Source organism: Malaclemys terrapin, chromosome 1, assembly GCF_027887155.1.
Source record: "Malaclemys terrapin pileata isolate rMalTer1 chromosome 1, rMalTer1.hap1, whole genome shotgun sequence".
Classification (NCBI taxonomy): domain Eukaryota; kingdom Metazoa; phylum Chordata; order Testudines; family Emydidae; genus Malaclemys; species Malaclemys terrapin.
Window position 1 is genome coordinate 312964837 of NC_071505.1, and position 20716 is coordinate 312985552.

The following is a 20716-nucleotide window of genomic DNA, read 5'->3' on the forward strand; positions in this document are numbered from 1 at the left end:
AAGGAGGATAATGGGTCTTGTGAAGCTTAATTTATTAATGTTTGTGAATTGCTTTGAGATCCTGGGAGAGTAGTGCTATAGAAATATGAACTATGATTGTGCTCTTCTCCACTCGTTTGTACCACGCATGTTGCAAGCTGTGACATGACCTCTCTAAAGGCTGTTGACTGAGCTCTCCTGCACAGGCTACTGCTTGGTGGCACACCTCAGCGTGGGAGTTCTTAGGCTGCTCTAACTCAAGCTTAGGGGTGTGTCCAGAATTAAAGGACACAAAGATGCCTTAAAGCCATGTTTGCCCTTCTACTTATCCCCTGCTGTACCTCCTGACCTGCACTGTCCAGGAGGTATAGCTCAGAACAGAGTACTATGTTTTCAGTGACTTGTCACATCACTGAGAGCTTATTTTAACAGTTTAAATAAAAAACAAAACCAGAAATTATTTGTGCCCCCCTCTTTTGTCCTTCCCTCTTCCAACCTTTCACTATTCCTTCCTCTTCTCTAGTTTCCCTCCTACCTGCCCCCGCAAAATCCTTTGGTGGCTGTGCAGCAGCAGTTGATTACGCATATAAATTATTATACTGGTGTTCAAACAAATAGAGGCCATATTGTAGTGTACTGCATTCAATGCACGTTTTTCCCGGGTAGGAAAAGTCAATACTCATTTAAATCAACAATCCTTTTGATGGTGCAGAAGTGAACTATGTAGTTACACACATAAACATTTTCTATTTATTTCCTCTTTAGCGGACTGATTGGTCGCAGCTGGGCTATGGTGTTTGCTGGTGGAGGCTTCAGAGTGAAACTTTACGATATTGTGCAACAACAGATAACAAGCGCTCTGGAATACATTAGGTAGGTCACCTGATTTATTCGACTGAGATAAACTGGCACTACAACATAAATCTCTATTCAGGTCTAGCATTTACAATTATAAAAATATTCTGACCGCAATCCCCTTTCTTAAAAAAGGAGCCTAAAGTTCTCCATATCCATCTTTAGGCTCCTACGGGTTTTAATTTTCAAAAGTGCCTAATGACTTAGGAACACAAGTACCATTGAATTCAGTGGGATTGTGCTCTTAAGTCATTTAGGGGCTTTAAAAATTACTACCCGTAGGTGCCTAAAGATGGATATGAAGCTTAACCTCCTATTTTTGAAAACTTCAGCCTACTGGATCTTAGGGTTTAGTCACCCACAAATTCTAAACTTGGTGACTTCATAATTCAGGAATGGAGTACAAGAGAGAATTTGGTACCACTCTACAATTGTAAGCTGAAAATATATGCACGTAGAGGCTTTTGAATGAAAAGGAAGCAGAGTCTAAATCGTTTCCAAGATATCAATGGTTGTGTACCTCAATGATCACTGCTGGGTTCAGTGTTCTGTATCTATTAACAACCTGGCAGAAAGGTTTCAGAGTAGCAGCCAAGTTAGTCTGTATCCGCAAAAAGAACAGGAGTACTTGTGGCACGTTAGACTAACAAATTTATTTGAGCATAAGCTTTTGTGGGCTACGAAAGCTTACGCTCAAATAAATTTGTTAGTCTCTAAGGTGCCACAAGTACTCCTGTTCTTTCTTCTGGCAGAAAGGGTGATTAGTGAGGTAGCAAGTTTTACTGATGGATCAGTTATTGTTAATTAAAATGGGGAAGTGTTATAAAGAACTCAAGTATCAGGGGGTAGCCGTGTTAGTCTTAAAGGTGCCACAGGACACTCTGTTGCTTTTTACAGATTCAGACTAACAGAAGTATTGGGAGCATAAGCTTTCGTGGGTAAGAACCTCACTTCTTCAGATGCAAGCTTATGCTCCCAATACTTCTGTTAGTCTTAAAGGTGCCACAGGACACTCTGTTGCTTTATAAAGAACTGTAAGCCATCTTACGGCTAGTGACAATCTAGCCTTTATGTGATCGTGCGGAGTTGGGGGGGGTTAGCTTTTCTCCCTCCTTCTTCTCCAATTTGTCTGCCAAGTTAGAGCTATGTGGATCTTTCCTCCAAGTGCTGGGGGGAAGCACAGAGGCTGAGAGGCAGGTACTACATCCCAAGGAACCAAGTTGGAGAGGTGACATGTAGCTAAGCTGGTTCTGGTGGGTGGAATGTGGGGAGGCAGAGCCAGCTGACTCTGTGGGGAGAGGAATATGAACCAAAAAGAGTTGTCACAGATTACACACCAGTGAACTAGGGTGGGCAGAAAGGCACAATGTCTTCTGTGGTTCTTTGTGGTGCAGTCCAGCTACCCACTGTTTTACTAAACTAGGAAATTGGTCAAAATGATGGGAGATGAGTCCTCCACTTACTGTAGGCATGACTTTTGTTGTTGCTTTGTGATGTTTGTTGTGACATCAAATAACTTCATATGTTCTGGTGACACCACAACCCAATATAAATACCTTTATACCACAATATCACAGGTCGTGCCATTCTGACTTAGAGAAATCTGTGGTGGCTGTGAGGGAGTTAAATAAAATAAAGGCTGGACTACACTGAAAACTCCCATCAGTATAGCTACATCTCTCAGGGTGTGAAAAATTCACACCCTGAGAGATGTAGCTGTAGACAGTGCTAGATCGACAGAAGAATTCTTGTCAACTTAGCTACTGCGTCTTGGGGAGGTGGATTAACTGCAGTGATGGGAGAACCCCTTCCGTCGCTGTAGTGTGTGTCTACACTGAAGTGTTACAGTGGCGTAGCTGCAGTGTTTTGAGTGTAGACATATTTTAAGAAAAGGTTATGCGTGAAATGCTGGCAAAACTCCCATGGACTTTAATGGGGTCAGGATTTCACCCAAGCACTTTCAGCACAGGGAAAAAAAAAAAGCATAAAAGGAAATAGATTAGTTGGATGTTTCCACATAGTCTCTTCCTTCATGCATAACTCTCAAGGCACTCTGTAGTAAAAAGCAATACATGTCAAGAGACTTAATTCTTCTTTAACACAATATAATTAATTGGTGAAACTCAGTGACACAGCATATTTTAATAGAAGTAGATTGCTGAATGATTTTCTGAAACTCATTCAATATTTATACGAGTCAGAACAGATTGTGCAGTTACATTAGCTGATGTTTTGATGATAAAAATTATATTGGTAGTTCAAATTCACATTAGCATGAAAACTCTTAACACAGTGACTTTACAGCAGGCTGCTGTAATTCACTCTGAACTACTGCCATGATGCTGGTTTCTGCTACAGAAGCTGAAATATTTAATTGCAGTGAATGCTGAGTAAAATGATGATTTTACATGGTGTTTTTGAACGCATGTACTGTGTCTCCTACAAAACAAGTTGACAGGTACTCCTTTGTGAATTTGGTGTTATTGGTTTTCCTTATTTTTAACTCCTCTAAAAGAAGATTGGGGAAGACATCAGCATATCTATCATGTTACACACCTTTAGAACTGAAAAAAGGGAATTTTGTTCCACTTTTGTATCAAATATCTACTGTTTTATGGTTCACATACCCTGAATTTATTGTATACAACTGTTTGAAACCATAAGACATTTGAGTATACCAAAAAAAAAAAAAGTGAAGATCACCCTTTTTACCAAGAGAGAATGTGTTTAAAAATAATAAATGACTGCAGATGCCAAATGACTTGTGCAAAGAAACAGAATAAAACTTGGGTATTCATCACTTTTTAGGATGTAAACCTGGTTTATAAAAGGAAAACGCAGAGTAATGGTTTGCAAACCATATCTGAAGCAAGTGTTTCAGGTTTTATGCAAGTCTTACACAATGGATATTAATTACCATGTATACAGCTGCAAAACAGACTAAATTATTTCCATCATACATAGCCCTGTGACTGGAGAGGAGAACCAGGTGGAACAAGAATATCAATACAGCTGTCTCCATAATAATGTCAGTATTGAAAATTTAAAGCATGCCCTGTGGCAGGTGTGTTGACTAATAGAGTAGTTATATGCTAGGAAATAACAAATGACATAATGAAATTTGGGCCCACTGTGGCAAGATTGAAAATATGGAGGTGTATCAGCCAGGAGCACACATCCAGCACATCAGCATAAGGTAAGGAAACAGGAATGTATAAGGTATAACTAAGTGAGACAGATTTCCTGCCTAGCTAATCATTATCAGGCACACAGCAGTTAGAGCTCTGACACAGAGGAAATGGGAGGAAAAGGGGAAGGTCATGCTGTAAAAGTGACACATCCAGCTAGAACTAACACTAGAAGCATTCTTAACAAGAATTCACTGTATTGGAACAGACTAGAGGTGCTCATTTGAATGGACAAGTTAATGAAGAATTCTGCACCACACGAATTGCTAAATTCTCATGGTCTCTGTTCAGTAATGGTGCAACCTGCTGTGTAAAGTGTATACTGTAACATTTTTGCCATTCATTAAACTCCTTTCCTGCAAGTAACAGTCCCTTTGGTTTATGAGTACAATATTCTTTGAGGACAGCGTGTTAAAGTTGAAAGTTAGTGGGTTAGAAGACCAAGTAGTATCCTATTTCTGAGACTAAACACAGAACTCATGTATATTGCATTTGCTTATGAAAAGGCAAGAAGGAAGCTATATACCGTAATGGGAAGTCAGATTCCAAAAAGACTTTGCATGAATATGGCTTCATATTCTGTTCTATAAAATGTTTACACATTAGAAGTGTTTCATCCCACTGTGGACTGCTTAACTATGCAACTGAGATAAGAAATGTCTGAAAAGGATGACAAGTATTTTCCCTTAGGTCACTGATTCATGTTTTATGGAGCAATTTTTGTTCCACATCAACATTTAACTTATAAGGGAAAATAATGTAAAGGAAAACGTGAATTACCGGGCAAAAGAGGGGAAAAAAGGAACTTGTGTTAGTTTTGTGGTCAGTTTTTCTTCTTGCAGAAACTAATGTATTGTATTCTGATTGTAGCTGTGTGTGGCCGGCTTTTACCCATATATTATTGTATGTATTTTTAAGCATGCCACTTACAAAATTGCACCTCAGCTAACACTTAGAGATACAGAGGCAATACTGGGTAACATTATTCTATATAAATAAAACACTATTCTCTCTATATCCAATTAATTAACTTTTTAAAAAGAATTCCAAAGCCTAAATTCAATAGAACAGACTCTTATGGAATCCTGAGTGGTAAAACATTGGACAGTAATCTTTCATCTCCTAATTATATCAATGGAAGTTATTGGCAAAATAAGTGGCAACAAATAGCATATATATCTTATAAAAGTTCTTTTTTGTCCCCCCATTTCTCCCTCATATTCACCAAATAAATAGAGATATTTCTGAGATACCCTGAGAAGTTTGTCACTTTTTGAAGGGGTCCTGAGTAAGCTTATCTGAAAGTTGTTTCTTTGCTCATGCATTTAGTGAACTCGCCAAAAGAAAAACCAAGTGTTTGAGTTAAGAATTTAGAACAATGCAGTAAAAAATGACCTAAGTATTAGAATCTGGAAATACCTAGCCATAGCACCAGCAACGTGTTTAATTTTGGCCCTTCCTGGGGCTTGTGGTGGCTGCCCAGTCAGTAAGGGAGAGCTCCACTAGTCACTGTATGAAAGAAATGAAAACCAGAAGCTTTAAACCTAAAGTTAGGTTCCTGAAGCAATATTTATGTACCTAAATAAATAGCCTGATTTTCAGTAGTGCTGAGCACCCATAAATCTTACTGAAGTTAGTGGGTGATGCAGGAGCTCAACAGCTTTGAAAATTAATCTGCTTTTAACCAGGAGCCTAGCTTTAGGCACCTACCTTCAAAAATGCAGGCCTTAGTTTCTTTTGTTACATATATGAATTCATAAGTATTTTTCTATGTATTTTCTTTTTTTTAATATAATCTGCACCTACCTTTTTGGTTTACCAGCTATAGAGAAATCTTGTGGTATCGGCGTGTGTGTAGCCTTGCTTAAACCAACAGACTCCCTAACCACCCGCTACCCTCAGATACACGGGCAGGATGCCCTCTATCACTAGGCCATGGACTTCTACTTTCTGTAGGGCCTGAATCTATAGGACAAGTTAGGATAGTTCCTCCATCTCCCTTCCTCCCCACAGCTACAGGATATTCTATCACATAGGATCCCGCAATATGCTATTCCAGAACAAGACTTCGTGAGTTCTACCTATCCCAGCCTCACAGCTTGAATTCAGTGCCTTATTGCCACTGCTGTTCAAGCCAACCATCCATCTGCACATCTCTCCAATCTGAGTCACAGCAGGAAGGAATAGACAGAGGAAAGACCAGCTTCTGGGTTGTGATCTTGTCATGTCTCAGTGCCACATTGTCTATACTTGAATTTTATTTTTAACAAAAGAATCATGTAAAGAAATTCTTCCCAGAACAAGCGAATTTTCAGAAGTTTTTTGAAGGAAGTATCCTGGTTGCAAATAACACACCCTACTCATAGGCCTGCATTGTTTTGTACTGTCTTGTACACTTTAAAATGTGATCTCCGGGCAGGGTTCATGGTCTCCCTGTATATATGTATATTTTTCCCACTCCAATTGCCGCTCATCTTAGCATTATTTGTTGCTCTTTCTTTTAAAAACAGCTATCTACACAACTCCTTTGAGCAATGGGCCCTCTTCCTTTACATAACATCTTCACTCCTCTCTCCCGGTCTCAGGAATCTCCTGCTCTCTTTTGCAGTCCGGGAGTCTAGGGTGGGTCCTTACAGCCACTGGACAGAAGAGGGCAGAAAGTTCATAGGTCAGTTTTGGAATGTAAGCTCATATGTCACTACTGTCTGGAGCTGTGAAGTTGCCACTGGGGCTTGTCCTTATCTACCCCTCTTCCCAGTTATCTCCACTTGCCCCTTCAACCCCACACAACTGTCTCGCACCTCTCACCCAAGCCATCAGTCTCCCAAAACAGCTCACAGAATCCGGAATTGCTGACTGAAATGGCTCGTCTGTGTAAATGTGCTGCCCCCTGGCTCTGCTGGAAGGAGGAAGGGAGACTGCTGTAGCTACTGACTCCTTGTTTGGGCTTGTCTAGTCCTTGCCCCTAACGCTGCTGAACATTGCTTCTGTTGCTCTTTTCTTCATGCAGGATGCTGGCGGCTCACCCTGGTAAATTTTTTGGATGGTTCCATCCACAGAGTACTCTGATGAGGGGTATGGTGGTAGCTTTAGCGTCATGTTGGGGCTCCTGTGACAGAAACTTTTGTCAGAGTAGCTTTCCCTTTTAACATAAGATAACCCCTTCACTGCCCTTCCCCAAAACCGGCAATATTTTGTTTCATCTCTTGCTCATTTGATCAGAAGCAATAGCTAACTAATAAATCTCAAAAAGTATGCAGTACAACTGTAATAATTTCAAGCGCTTTCAGAGGGACTAAATGGGAAGGGACAGCATTGCTAGAATAGTATTTTTCAAGCTTCTAGAAATCAGGAAAGGTGCAAAATGAATAATCAGTAAAGCCAGTATCTTGACAGTGTATCTTCTTATAATTTTGTTTATTATGATACTGCCTAAGGACCAACCAAGAATGTGGCCCCGTTGCGCTAGGCACTATACAAATACAGGGTAGTAGATGGTCCCTGCCCTGAAGAGCTTACAATCTAAATAGACAAGATGGACGCAGGGTCGAGGGAGGGAGTGTAACACACAAGCAGAGTGTACAATGTGATGGCTGCAAAGTTGTTAGTTCCACAGTTTTTTGGGGTGTGGGTCTATTTAGGAGGGGATAAGCTAAATGGAAAGAGAAGCAAAGAGAGAGGGCACGTTGAAGGGAAGGGACATATGTGGGACAGGGTAGGGGAGAAGAGTGTAAGAGGGGCAGGTGTGGACCGACCTGTAGTGACAAAAGACTACGGGGAGGGGGAGAGGGTTGGCACAAACAGCCAATCAAGGCAGAGAAAGTACAGTCAAAGCAGTTTTATTAATTAATAGGATATGCTGTTACATACCTCAAAACAGACTCCATCTGACATAGATTGGTAATATGAATATTAATAATCAGCAACAGAATTCCAGATGTGATAATACAGTGCACTTTGCAATGCCAAAATATTCTTGTCTCTCTGAGAGTAGTTGAAAATACTAAATGCTTGTGGAAAAGTACAGAAAACTATATCACATTTCTTAATCCTTTGTAACACATTTTGTTTTAACAAGAGGTATTTTGTTCCTTACCTTCACGTTCAGGGTACTTCAGGAATCTCTTTTTGCTTAGGCTAGTTGAAGCATGGGGCAAATGTGTAATTATGGGATTAATATATCACTCCTAATACCTTTGGCAAGTTACTAACCTCTCTGTCTTAGTTTGCACACCTGTAAAATGGAGAAAATAATATCTAATTACCTGGGTTGTTGTGAGGATTAAATAGTTAATCTTTCTATGGAACTTTGAAGATGTAAAGAGCTAATTATTAATAATTAGTGGTGATGGTCGTATTGAGTGGAGGCAATATTGTGTAGTAAATATGGCATGAGACGGGGGCCCAAGAGACTGAGGGTCTGTTCCCAGCTCTGCCACTGACCTGCTGTGGGACCTTAGGCAAGTTACTTCACCTCTTTGTGCCTCTGTTACTCTCTAACTGTTTGTCTCTCTTGTCTGTTTAGATTGAAATCTCTTTAGGTCTGCAATTGTCTCCTGCTCAGTATATATACATTGTTTAGCAAAATGGGGGCCTTGATCCTGGTAGAGGCCTCTTGGTGCTACTGTAATAGAAATAGGAAAAACTATATTGCTCCAACACAAAATTGATTCAGGAATCACAGTGGTGACCCCTCCTTTTCTGTATTTAAAAAATGATTGGTAGCAAAATTTTGGCTGTAAAGACTTTTCCTTTGGATGTAGTACATATCAGTGCTGGGAGTTCTCTGCTTCTAAAAGGCAGGATTCACTCAGCTTAGTACAGGGATTTCCTAAACACTTAAGACTGGTCTAAATCCAGAGGATGCAAACAAAAGGTTTAACTAAAGGTATTGCTTTTTTTTTTTTTTTTTTTTAAATTAATTTAGTTAAACTGGTCCAGTTTTGTGAGTGGTGAAGCTTACATTGGTTTAAACCTGGCGTACAGCAGTTTAACAAAGTAAGTTTACAAATAAATGACACCAACTTAACTAAAGGTAACGCGCGTGTGTGTGTGTGTATACAAGACAAAAAAAAAAGGCAAATACAGTACAGCACTGTGTTAAACATAAACTGCTAAACAAATAAAGCAGCATTTTTCTTCTGCATAGTAACATTTCAAAGTTGTATTAAGTCAATGTTCAGCTGTCAACTTTTGAAAGAACAACCATAATGTTTGTTTAGAGTAACGAGCATTTCAGAGTTATGAACAACCTCCATTCCTGAGTTGTGAGTAACTCGGAGATTGTACTGTACCATTTTTCAAATAGGATGTGGAAAAAACGGAAATTCAGAAAAAAACTACAGAATGATTGGAGATCTGGAAAACCTGTCTTACAGTGAGAGACTAAAAAGCTCAGTTGATTTAGTTTATCCAAGAAAAGGGTTAAGAGGTGACTTCATTACTACCTGTAAGTACCTACATGGAGAGAAGATTTCTGATGATAGAGAGCTCTTTAATCTAGCAGACAAAGGCATAACAAGAAGCAATTGCTGGAAGCCGAAACTAGACAAATTCAAACTAGACATGAGATGTATTTTTAACAGTGAGGGTAATTAACCATTGGAATCATTTACCTAAGGGTGTAATGGATTTTTGATCTCTTGAAATCTTTAAATCAAGGTTGAATGTCTTTCTAAAAGGTATACGCAATAGCTAAAGTTATGGACTTGATGCAGACATTACTGGGCATAATTCTGTGACTTGTATTATTCAGAAAGTCAGACTAGATAATCATTATGGTTCCTTCTGGCTTTTAAAAGCAATGAATCTAGATGAGTTTGTAAGTAGAATTAACACTCTGTCCAGCAGAGGTCATTGGTGCAAAATACTATACATAAGCAAGCCAGTGCATTACAAACTACTTAAAACTAATGTAAGGAATAAGAAAGGCCATGGGAAATCTCTTCCTTGCCCACCACCAAGAGATTCCAGTCTAGGAAGACACTGCCCATGATCCAAAGAACTAACAGTTTAAGACAAGATACAAGTAAGTATTATAAACCATACAAGAGAAGGGGGGAAAAAGGAGACAAAAATGATAGTAATAACTTTTCATCATTATGTGTGCACCTTTGGATATATTTGAATAATAACTGGTATTTATTAAAAGCACTCTTAACGCTGACCTCTAGTTAGCCATTGTTAATTGGCTGGTTTTTTTTTGTAGAAATGGGTCTTGAGGCTGGACTGTAAGGATAAGAGGGCTGTGGCCTTATGGGTTCGTTCAGGGATGGTGTTTCATGTGCACAGAGCAGTGTCTAAGAAAGAACCTGGACGGCTAAAGGGGAGATGAGAGCCTGGAAGCTCAGTCTATATGAAACGTTTCGATTTCAATAAATCTGTATTCTCCCACAGAAAAATAGTCTATCAGTGAATTTCGAATCAGCTCTAAGTTTCAGGCAGAAAAGGTCTGATTCTTCTTCGAGTGCTGGTTCCTGTATGTATGGGCACACGTGCTCATGTGCATGAGACTGGAGATTTATAGCAAGAAGTGTCCGTTGGTCCATATGTGTGCAGTTTTTCTCTTTGTGTTCCAAACTGAGGGCATAAAGGGTGGTGTGGACCGATGTCTCTCCAGTTCCTTCTTACCTCTGTTTGTCCTGAGTCAGAATAGTATGTCCACTATGATCTTCCTCTACAGTGAATACATATTGTAAAAAGTTTTTGGTAAGTTTAGACTTAGTGTTTTTATCGTTCGTTTAGTCTCCCATCTGTGGGAGCTTCTCCCCAAGGAGGACTATGCCAAGAGCCCTGTGTCTCCTGCCTCTGTTCCTTATCCATCAGTGACAAGCTCCAGCACTGCCTTTACTGCTATGGGGGGCTCACATTGCCACCAAGTGCAGCACCTGCGGCTCCCTACCCTCTTCAGTCTTGTGAGGGACAGTAGCACCTCGTGGATCAGGCCATGAGGCCCCAGTTGGGTCAAGGCCGAGAAGATCCCACCCCCTGTATAGATTGTGAGCAGTGCTCCTCTGAGCACAAGGTCCAGAGTAGAGGCAAAACACTTAAGCCTAAGAAACCCTCTCATGAGAATCGGGGACATGACCATAGCATAAGGACAGATCCTCATTCAGATCTGCCTCTAAGAAAAAAGGGTTCCCTTCCCATCTTAGTCCAAATCAGGTGAGTCCTTGAGCACAGGTCCTAAGGAATTAGGCCTGCACATACATCTTCTTCCTTTGAGTCTTACCTTCCATAGAAGAAGATGTATCAGTGCTGATTCTAGCGCTGTCCATAGACAAAAAGATCAGCACCCACCAGTCCAGTCTGGAAGCTCTATGCTGGACCCCCATTTGACAGTTCCAGAACATTCCCTGTGGGATCCTCTGAGTACCAGACCTTTGGACACCCCTGATTCATTGGTTCCCATCTCAGGGACTCCTCAGACTGGACTGAAACCTTTACCTCACCAGAGGATATTTTCACTCTGCCCTATCCACAGTCTCCTCTTCTATTGGCCTGAGTCCTTAGAAACATTTCTACACCCAAAGAGACCATCTTTACCTGTCCTCCTTCCCCTCTGCTTGGTATCCCATCTGATTCGCGTAAGAGAAGGAACTGGAAAGGTGTCAGTCTCCGCTGCCCTTTGTGCCCTCAGTTTGGAGCACGAGAAGAACAACTGCACATGCACAGACCAACAGACATTACTTTCACAAATCTCAGCCGCATGGAGCACATGCGTACCCACTTGTGGAATATAGATAGGAACAACACATATTGAAAAATCTCCAATTACAGGTCAGTCATTTCCATTTTCTGTCATAGTTATGGTGAAATCTCAATATTGTAGATGCATTTGCAATCAAAACAGGCAAGAATTTATGAATAGAATAAAAGTCTCAGCAGAAGGTTAAAAATGTGCATATACTAAAATGTAACTTCTAATGCCGATTATGGATTTAAGCAACTGCAGGGAGTTGCAAGCCAAACTGACCCCAGAAATTTTGTTCTCATTTCAGACTTCTGGTTTCATTCCCCTAACAAAGAATTAATTACTGGATTTTTTTTTTTTCAGTACAGATGCTCAAGAGAGAATAGGAATGCAGTATCTCTGGCTGTTCACCCAGGCTTGCACTTCTTAGATTGGAAGTTAAAGATCTTTGTGTCATTGATCCATTTTCTTTTTGTTTTTGTTGGCATTGTCGACTCTACAGCACAGTAAAACTTATCCAAAGTTACTTACAAAAAAAAAAAATGTGAACTCTATTTAAAGAAAAAGCCAAAGTCAATAGGAAAAAGTTATTTTAAAAATCATGAGCCAGAGTACATGCTGACATCTTGCATGTTCCAAACAATGACTAGCCTCACTTGTTCTTTCTAGTATAATAGCAATTCCACCTTCTTTATAATCCATCGAGCACATTTGGAGTTAAAGGCCATAACTAGGGCTTCTTTAGGGTTTATTTAACTTTATTTTTCAAGGTTTGTTTTTAGCAGTTTATGTTCTATGTAGATGTACAAAAATCAGGCGTTTTGAGGGGTTTCTCTTTGATACTGTATTGGGAAGACTTTCTCTTGGTAGCTTGTTCTGATGGTTAATCAACCTCACTGTTAAAAATGTCAGAAAATAAATGACTGTTTGGTTATTTCATTTACCAAAGGTAATTGAAGCAAATATTTATGAAGTCATTGGGAGGTGAACTATCTCCAGTTCAACAGGTTAATCATTAATATTTGGAGGATTTTCTTGCCATGCTGTATTAGGAGGAGAACATCACCAGACAGACATTTAATTTGTTTTATTTAACTAAAACAACAACATTATGTATTCTGGATTTTTGTCTTCAACAGCAAACATACTATTTTAACAAAACAAGCATATGAATTTTTGAATTTAGTTAAACATTCAAGTTTATTAAAATCAGGTTTGTTTTTGTTAAAATTGTTTAACTAAAATAGTTAAATGAAATATTAAAAAAACCCCAAAATTAAATTGACTATATTAGCCAGGTCAACATGAGAAACTTAAAATATTGGCTTCTGCAGCTAACTCAGTCGTTTTCACCTTCATTTTCCTGTTTGTTCATAATCTGGAAAAGAAAAACAAGCTTTCTTTCCTGCTTTTTCAGGTCCCAAACGATTTCTCAGTTTTGAATTAATTAGTCCAAAGGAAGAAAATATTTTTTCTACACCAGCAGAAGAAGCTACTGCTGTTAAGTGAGATTATAATTTCAACAGTCTCTGAATCCAAGTGCTTAAGTGACTTCCACCAGTTCACTGGTGTGACTTTCTTTAAAACATCATCAGCAAATATATATTTCTTGAATGGTTCACCCTTAGCGCTGAAGTTTATTATAGTTTGCATTATGGAGGGATGATTTCTGGATGTCCATGTCCATGTCCATGTCCATGTCATAGCCAACTCCTCTTCTTCAGCAGTTAAGGTTTGACCCTGGTACCGAGTATTGAGAATATTTGCAAAAAATGAGCTGGAGATAGTGCTTGTCCCATTCGTTTTTTTTAATGCTTGTAATTTAACTCCGTCATTGCATATTTCTCTTTTTAAGATCTCACTCAGTTCCTTCCAAATTTCAACAGCATCAGCAATAAAACTGCTATTTCTCTGCAGGGTACTCAGCATGTGTTCAACATTTCTCTTAAGCCCAATGTTGAGAACTTTGGCTGGGACAGTGCCATCTATTTTTTCACGATTTTGTTCACAAACTGTCATCAGACTAGCCCAGTTCTTGATATAGTGCTTAAAACAGTCCACTACTGAGTTCCATCACATGTCTTGTGGGAAAGTTAGCTTGGTTCCTCCCACTTTTTTCAGCGCAGCTGCTGCAAAGTGGTTGTTATGGAAGTATTTTGCAATTTCAACAATATTAGTCTTTATTTCTGGAACACTGAAGTCTTTGGCTAGGAGGTGCATCAAATGAGCACTGCAACCGTATGTTATTAGCTTGGGACTCTCTTCTAAATAATTCTTCTCATCTTGGATACATTTGCAGCATTTTCTGTGACCAAGCTGCGTACTAGACATTTGAACTTCTTTTTTTTCCACAGTTTGTTATAGCTTTTACTGCTACTTTTTATAAGTATTCTGCTCTGGGTGCATTTCCTGATGTATCAATTGTTTCTGTAAGGAAGACATTCCCTTCTTCTGTTGTCACACAAGCACATACAATAGGATCATTGTGGACATTGCTCCACCCATCAAGACTCAGGTTAACAATTTTACCCTCTAGACCTTTTGCACACTGCTCAATTTCTCTTTCATACATTTTATCCCGCAATTTGCCTGCGACATCTGCTCTGTTGGGTGGACGGTATCCTGGTCTTAATGACTGAACCATGTTAATGAAGTGTGGGTTCTCAATCATTTGGAAAGGAGAGTTTGTTGCATAAGCAAACTGGGCAATTTTTTTTATCAGTTACCTCTTTTTTTAATCTGCTGGTACTTATCACAAACTTATCTATGGATAAGAGATTCTGGATGATGGAAATTTTTTTTTTCTTTTTGCTACAGGTGATATACTGTGGCTATGTGACATACATGATGTGACTGAAACACTATCATTGGCAGATAACTCTGAAACTATAGAAAATGATTGTGACCTTGAAGGTGGATAGTCTTCGGAATCCTGTATGTTAAGGATGGATTCATTTAAAAAAAAAAAAAAAGTCAATGCAGTTAATTAATTATTATTACCATACTGCTCTTTTAGTATTACTCATTGCATTCACTGACACTCAGTACTACTTTAAAGGTGAAATTGCGAAAGGAAGATCTGCCTATTTCAGCTATTTATTTTTTATCACAACTGCATCTAAAATGAGAGTACCATAGAGTAACAACTATATTTTTTTGCTCAAACATGAGAATTCAAGAATAGTCCAGAAGGAGGACAGGCAGTCCTTAAGAAAGAAGTATGAAATAAAAAAGTTTACGAACCTGAAGATCCTGCATGTTCAGACATGTTCCTTTCGTCATCTTCAACGCAGCTTCCTCCTGAGAAGGTACACTTCTCTTGATGTTGTTTCATGTGGGCACCCAGGCCTTTCATTTCTTTGTTGCACTGTTTGCATTTTGCACGCATGCCTTTCTTACCCACATTAAAATATTCCCAAACTGGGTCTCTTTTACAGCCTGCTGCCATTATAGGTTTTCCCTTCTAGTGAGAGAATGGTATGGTAGAGTTCAAATCAATGAAGGCTACACTCAGAAAGACTTCAAGACTTCTGGAATATGCTGTTCAAACAGTTTCATTTTTGTTTCTACTGCCCGTCCCACTGTTCTCACATTTATCTCCAGACTTCTTCTCCTTGTCTAGATCTATTCCGCCCGCAACAATCTTATATTCATTGAACTTTTTGAAACTTTGCACTTTTAGAGAGAGATAAGGGATTGAGTCTGCGTACACAAATTTGCAGAGGGACAGTAGGGTTGAGGTCTGGTATTTCTCACCTCTATATTTTATTTATTTATTTTAAACATTTTTGTGGTTAACAAGCATGTTATCTCTGGAGACACAAATCCACAGTTTGAGAACTGCAAAACTAAGCATCTCTGATGGTATCTTCTAGACCAGGGGTCAGCAACCTTTCAGAAGTGGTGTGCTGAGTCTTCATTTATTCACTCTAATTTAAGGTTTCGCGTGCCAGTAATACATTTTAACGTTTTTAGAAGGTCTCTTTCTATAAGTCTATAACATATAACGAAAGTATTGTTGTATGTAAAGTAAATAAGGTTTTTAAAATTATTAAGAAGTTTCATTTAAAATTAAATTAAAATGCAGAGCCCCCCCGGACCAGTGGCCAGGACCCGGGCAGTCTGAGTGCCACTGAAAATCAGCTTGCGTGTCGCCTTTGGCATGCATGCCATAGGTTGCCTACCCCCGTTCTAGACTGAGCACTGAGTTCCATTGGGTAGATAGAAAGATTAATTTAAATAATCTATACAGAAGCTCCTGGAACCACATAAGATTGGGTCCCTAATCCATGAACTATTGGAACTCATTTACAAAACTTTTCTTAAATATTACATGAACATATAGTCTCATACTATAGAATTAGAATTTATAATTCCTATTCCATGATGAGATACATTATAGCTCAAGGATATCTTAATTAAAACTATCTTTAGATTGCTTTTTTCCTCAAAAAGCATTTATCCAAAAAATCCGATTTAAATAAAAAAAATCAGATTTTTTTTTAAATCATTGATTTTTATCCACCCTGGCTTCCAGTCATTGGTTCCTTTTATGTCTTTCTTCACTAGAATAGAGAAGCTTATAGTACCCAGTATTTTCTCCCTGTGGAAGGTACTTACACCTTGAAATCAAGTCACCTCTCAATCTGCTTTTCGATAAGCTAAACAGATTGACCACTTTAAGCCTCTCGCTATAAGGCATTTTCTCCAGCCCTCAAATCACTTGTGTGGCTTTTCCAATTTTTCAATATTCTTTTAAAAATATGGGCACCATAACTCTACACAGACTTATCAATACTGTACAAAGATTAAAGATACTGTACACCTCCCTGTTCTTGCTCCCCTGTTTATATATCCAAGGATCGCATTAACCCTACTTCCAACATCATCACACTGACATTTCATGTTGAGTTGTTTGTCCACTATGACCCTTTAAAACCTTTTCAGGACAGAGCCCCCAAATGCAGTAGGTATGGCCTCCGTTCCTTGTTCCTAGATGTGTTAATTTGCAGTGTATCACAATTAAACAATAGAGATTAATCTTAAAAAAGGGATTTGAAGGAAGACAGAGTAGTGGCTCAGATAATTGATTTGGAGAAGGTACATCATAGGGACAAGCCCCACAAAATTGCATTTAAAACATAAAACATATTTCTAAATTATATGAGAGTAGGAGATTCCTCTGACAGTGGCTTTTTTCCCCTAAGAAAGCAAAGGTTAAATAGAAAACGCATTCTTTCCAGGCTATGACCATGTACTAAATTCTAAAACACGGAGCGGCAACCTTTGGCATGTGACCCACCAGGGGGCTTACCCTGGCAGGCTGCGGGCCAAAGGTTGCCTATCCCTGTTTTAAAACAAACCATAGTTAACTTCATGTTATAAACACATGAAATAGTAGGTTTACAATAGAACAGACCTCTACTTTCATAAAATAGTGCTTGATACTCTACAGTCCATTAATGCAGAGTATGTTCCCTCTTTCTGTAGAAATTGATCTGTCCTAAAATACAGACACTTTATGTGTAGTCGGCTTGGTGATACAGTCCCATTTCAGGTGGACCATTTATTGCCCCTACCACCAGCACAACCACAGTAAGGCCTGATCCTCTTTACATTGAAGGGAATAGCAAAACTCTCATTATTTTCAATGGTGCAGGATCACACAGTTTGATTATTTAAAAAGTTGATGGAACCAAGAATGATCCTAGAGCCACATTGAGGAGGACATAAGAGGGTAATAAAAAGCTGTGTATAGGGGTCATGTACCTTTCACCCCTCCCTCCCCAGTGATTTCACCTGTGCTTTCCTTATCTCTTTTCTCTCCTCCAACTGGGAAGCATTAACTGTTAACCATGCACTTAAACTTATCAAACTCATAAAGTGACATTGCAAAATAACAAAAATACAGTTTTCAAAGAATGGCTAGACGTGGTTGCCAACTGGTAAAAAGAGCATGTGATGTAACAAATTTATATGCGTATTCTGTGTTTTCACTAGCAAAGAAATGAAGGATCTGGAAAAGTCAGGAATGCTGAAAGGAACTCTGAATGCAGAGAAGCAATTCTCTCTCATTAGTGGCTGTACGGATTTAAAGACAGCAGTAGATGGTGCTATGTTCATTCAGGTGAGCTGAGGACTTTTCCATTTCTAGCAAACAAAGGTTTTTGCAATATTTTGTGGTGTTCGGTTGGGGGCAAACTGTTGAATACACACGTAAGCAGTAAACATTAAACCTATATATATATATAGTCATTTATATGCTTAACTCATTTTTATTTGAAGAAAAAATTGTCATGCAACTGATATGAGACTTAAAATCCTGATGCCTTATCAGGGTTCATAATAATATTTACTAGCTAAGCTCTGTCATAACCCATTAGCAAAGTCTGATCATTTAGAACCTTATAGCAGTTGGCTAAAAGTGAAAAATTATTTGAATTCGTCTTACTCACTTTCTGCCAGAACTTAAGAATCTTTGCACTAGACCATTTTATTCCTTTTGTCTTGGTTGTCAGTCTGCACCCTTCACTGTACACAAATTTGTAAAAAGTGGCCACACTAAGTTATTTGTGTCTCATGCAACAAAAATGATTAAAGGTCTAGATAACATGACGTATGAGGAAAGATTGAAAAAATTGGGTTTGTTTAGTCTGGAAAAGAGAAGACTCAGAGGGGACAACAGTTTTCAAGTACATAAAAGATTGTTACAAGGAGGAGGAAGAAAAATTGTTCTTCTTAACCTCTGAGGATAGGATAAGAAGCAGTGGGCTTAAAATGCAGCAAGGGAGGTTTAGGTTGGACATTAGGGAAAAATTCCTGTCAGGGTGGTTAGCACTGGAATAAATTGCCTAGGGATGTCGTGGAGGTTTGTAAGAGCAGGTTAGACAAACACTTGTCAGGGATGGTCTAGATCAGGGGTGGGCAAACTTTTTGGCCTGAGGGCCACATCGGGTTTTGTAAATTGTATGGAGGGCTGGTTAGGGGAGAGGGTTGTGGCCCGGCCCCCACATCCTATCTGCCCTCCCCCCAGGACTCCTGCCCCATCCAACCCCCCCCCCCCGTTTCCTGACAGCCCCTCTGGGACCCCTGTCCCATCCACACTCCCCCACTCCTTGTCCCCTGACCACCCCCGGACCTCTGCTGCCCCATCCAACCCCTCCTCTCATTCCTGACGGCCCCCCTGGGGCTGCCCAGAGCATTGCTCCGGGGGTGGAGCGAGTGAGCTGAGGCTGCGGGAGGAGGGATAGCAGGGAAGGGGTCGGAGGCTAGAGTTGGGAGACTTCTGTTCCCCTCAGGTCCTGCTGAGAGGGCCTAAAGCTTAGCAAAGATTGTAAATAGGCAGGAGCACGGGACTGTGGTGATATTAGTGAAGAGAAATAGAAATAACGTGTCATTAAGAACACCCCTGGTGGAGTCTGTGAAGTTTCTGCAGCAAACTGGATGGGGGAGGAGCCAGGGCCCTGTTACAGTTAGTTTCTCATGAATCCATACTTTATTGTTAATATGAGTCAGCCACTCCAAGATGGAATCCCTGTCGTGCTTGATCAGCTTAGCAGCTATAAGACAAATACTAGCAGCATGGCCATTCTTGAGCTTACAGGCTGCCCTTTGAACATCCTTGACAGGGACATCCTCTGTGTTACATGGAAAGGCAGTCACTGGACTCTTGGTTGCTCCTGCAGCTAGAGATCTGCAGCTCTGATGTGGTTAAGACGCCTGTCATAGGTTTCACCTCCACTCTAGACTTTAGAGTACAGATGTGGGGACCTGCATGTGAACCGCTAAACTGAATTACCAGCTTAGATCTGGTCTGGCTGCCACCACCCAAATAGTTTGAGTCATTTGGGAAACTGTCTTTCCCCCACAAAAACCTTTCCCTCCCTGGGTAGTCTTGAGAGACTCCTCCACCAATTCCCTGGTGAACACTGATCTAAACCCCTTGAATCTTAAAACAAGGAAGAATTACTCATCTCCCCCCCCCCCCCCAATCCCTGGTGAGTCCAGATCCAATCCCCTTGAATCTTAAAACAAGGAAGAATTACTCATCTCCCTCCCCCCCCCCCCCCCCCCCAAATCCCTGGTGAGTCCAGATCCAATCCCCTTGGATCTAAAAACAAGGAAAAAATCAATCCGGTTCTTTAAAAAGGCTTTTAATTAAAGAAAAGAAAGGTAAAAGAAAACCCTCTGGGAGATTAGCTTACAAGCTGATCTCACAGACAACAGATGCAAAACTAGGGTGACCAGATGTCCCGATTTTATAGGGACAGTCCCAATTTTGGGGTCTTTTTCTTATATAGGATCCTATTACCCCCCCACCCCCTGTCCCGATTTTTCACACTTGCTGTCTGGTCACCCTATGCAAAACACAGAGGATGTTCCCCTGGGCAAAAACTTAGTTACACAAAAAATAACCAATTTGATTATTCCCTAATGCTCAAGACAAGTTATAAAAAGAAAATAAACAAACCTATTTATTTCTTTTCTAATACTCACTTCTCTGATAACAGGCTGATTCCTTGATCTTTTCCACTCCGGCCAAAACTGAAACTGACTCTAAACAAAGGAAACTTCCCTCCTTCCTTTTGAAACATCTTATCCCCCCATTGGTTCCTCTGGTCAGGTATAAGCTAGGCTAGGTGAATTTCTTAACCCTTTACAGGTAAAAGAGGCATTAACCCTTAACTATCTGTTTGACAAAGCTCATGAAAGTTTTCTCTCTGTCTAGTCAGACATTCTGCCCTGGGGTTCAGTATGTTACCATGTCCATCTTTGACAAGCAAAGGTTTGTTTCATGGACTGGCTTTTAAGTTGTGCAGTTCTTTATAGACAGTGCTGTAGTAGTTTCTGGCAGATGCAGCTTTCATCAATTGAGCCTTCTTTGCCCAAAACGTCTTACTGTCCTGTTCTAAAGCTGTGTTATGCAAGATATTGAGGAGTTGGTATTCTTGGTTGGTCCTGTTTAAGCAAGTCATACATCATTTTTCTATGCTATCCAGGG

The 20716-nt window shown here is 39.8% G+C and overlaps 1 protein-coding gene across 3 annotated transcripts in view; it reads left to right on the forward strand.

The window, feature by feature from the left end:
• CRYL1 (crystallin lambda 1) overlaps positions 1-20716 on the forward strand; it is a 67940-nt gene that overhangs the window by 5293 nt on the left and 41931 nt on the right. For all 3 annotated transcript variants that reach the window (XM_054015479.1, XM_054015480.1, XM_054015478.1), the window contains exons 2-3: positions 745-852; positions 17716-17842. In XM_054015479.1, the coding sequence (XP_053871454.1) occupies positions 770-852; positions 17716-17842 (210 nt within the window). In that variant the 5' untranslated portion in view covers positions 745-769. The remainder of the gene's footprint in view (positions 1-744; positions 853-17715; positions 17843-20716) is intronic.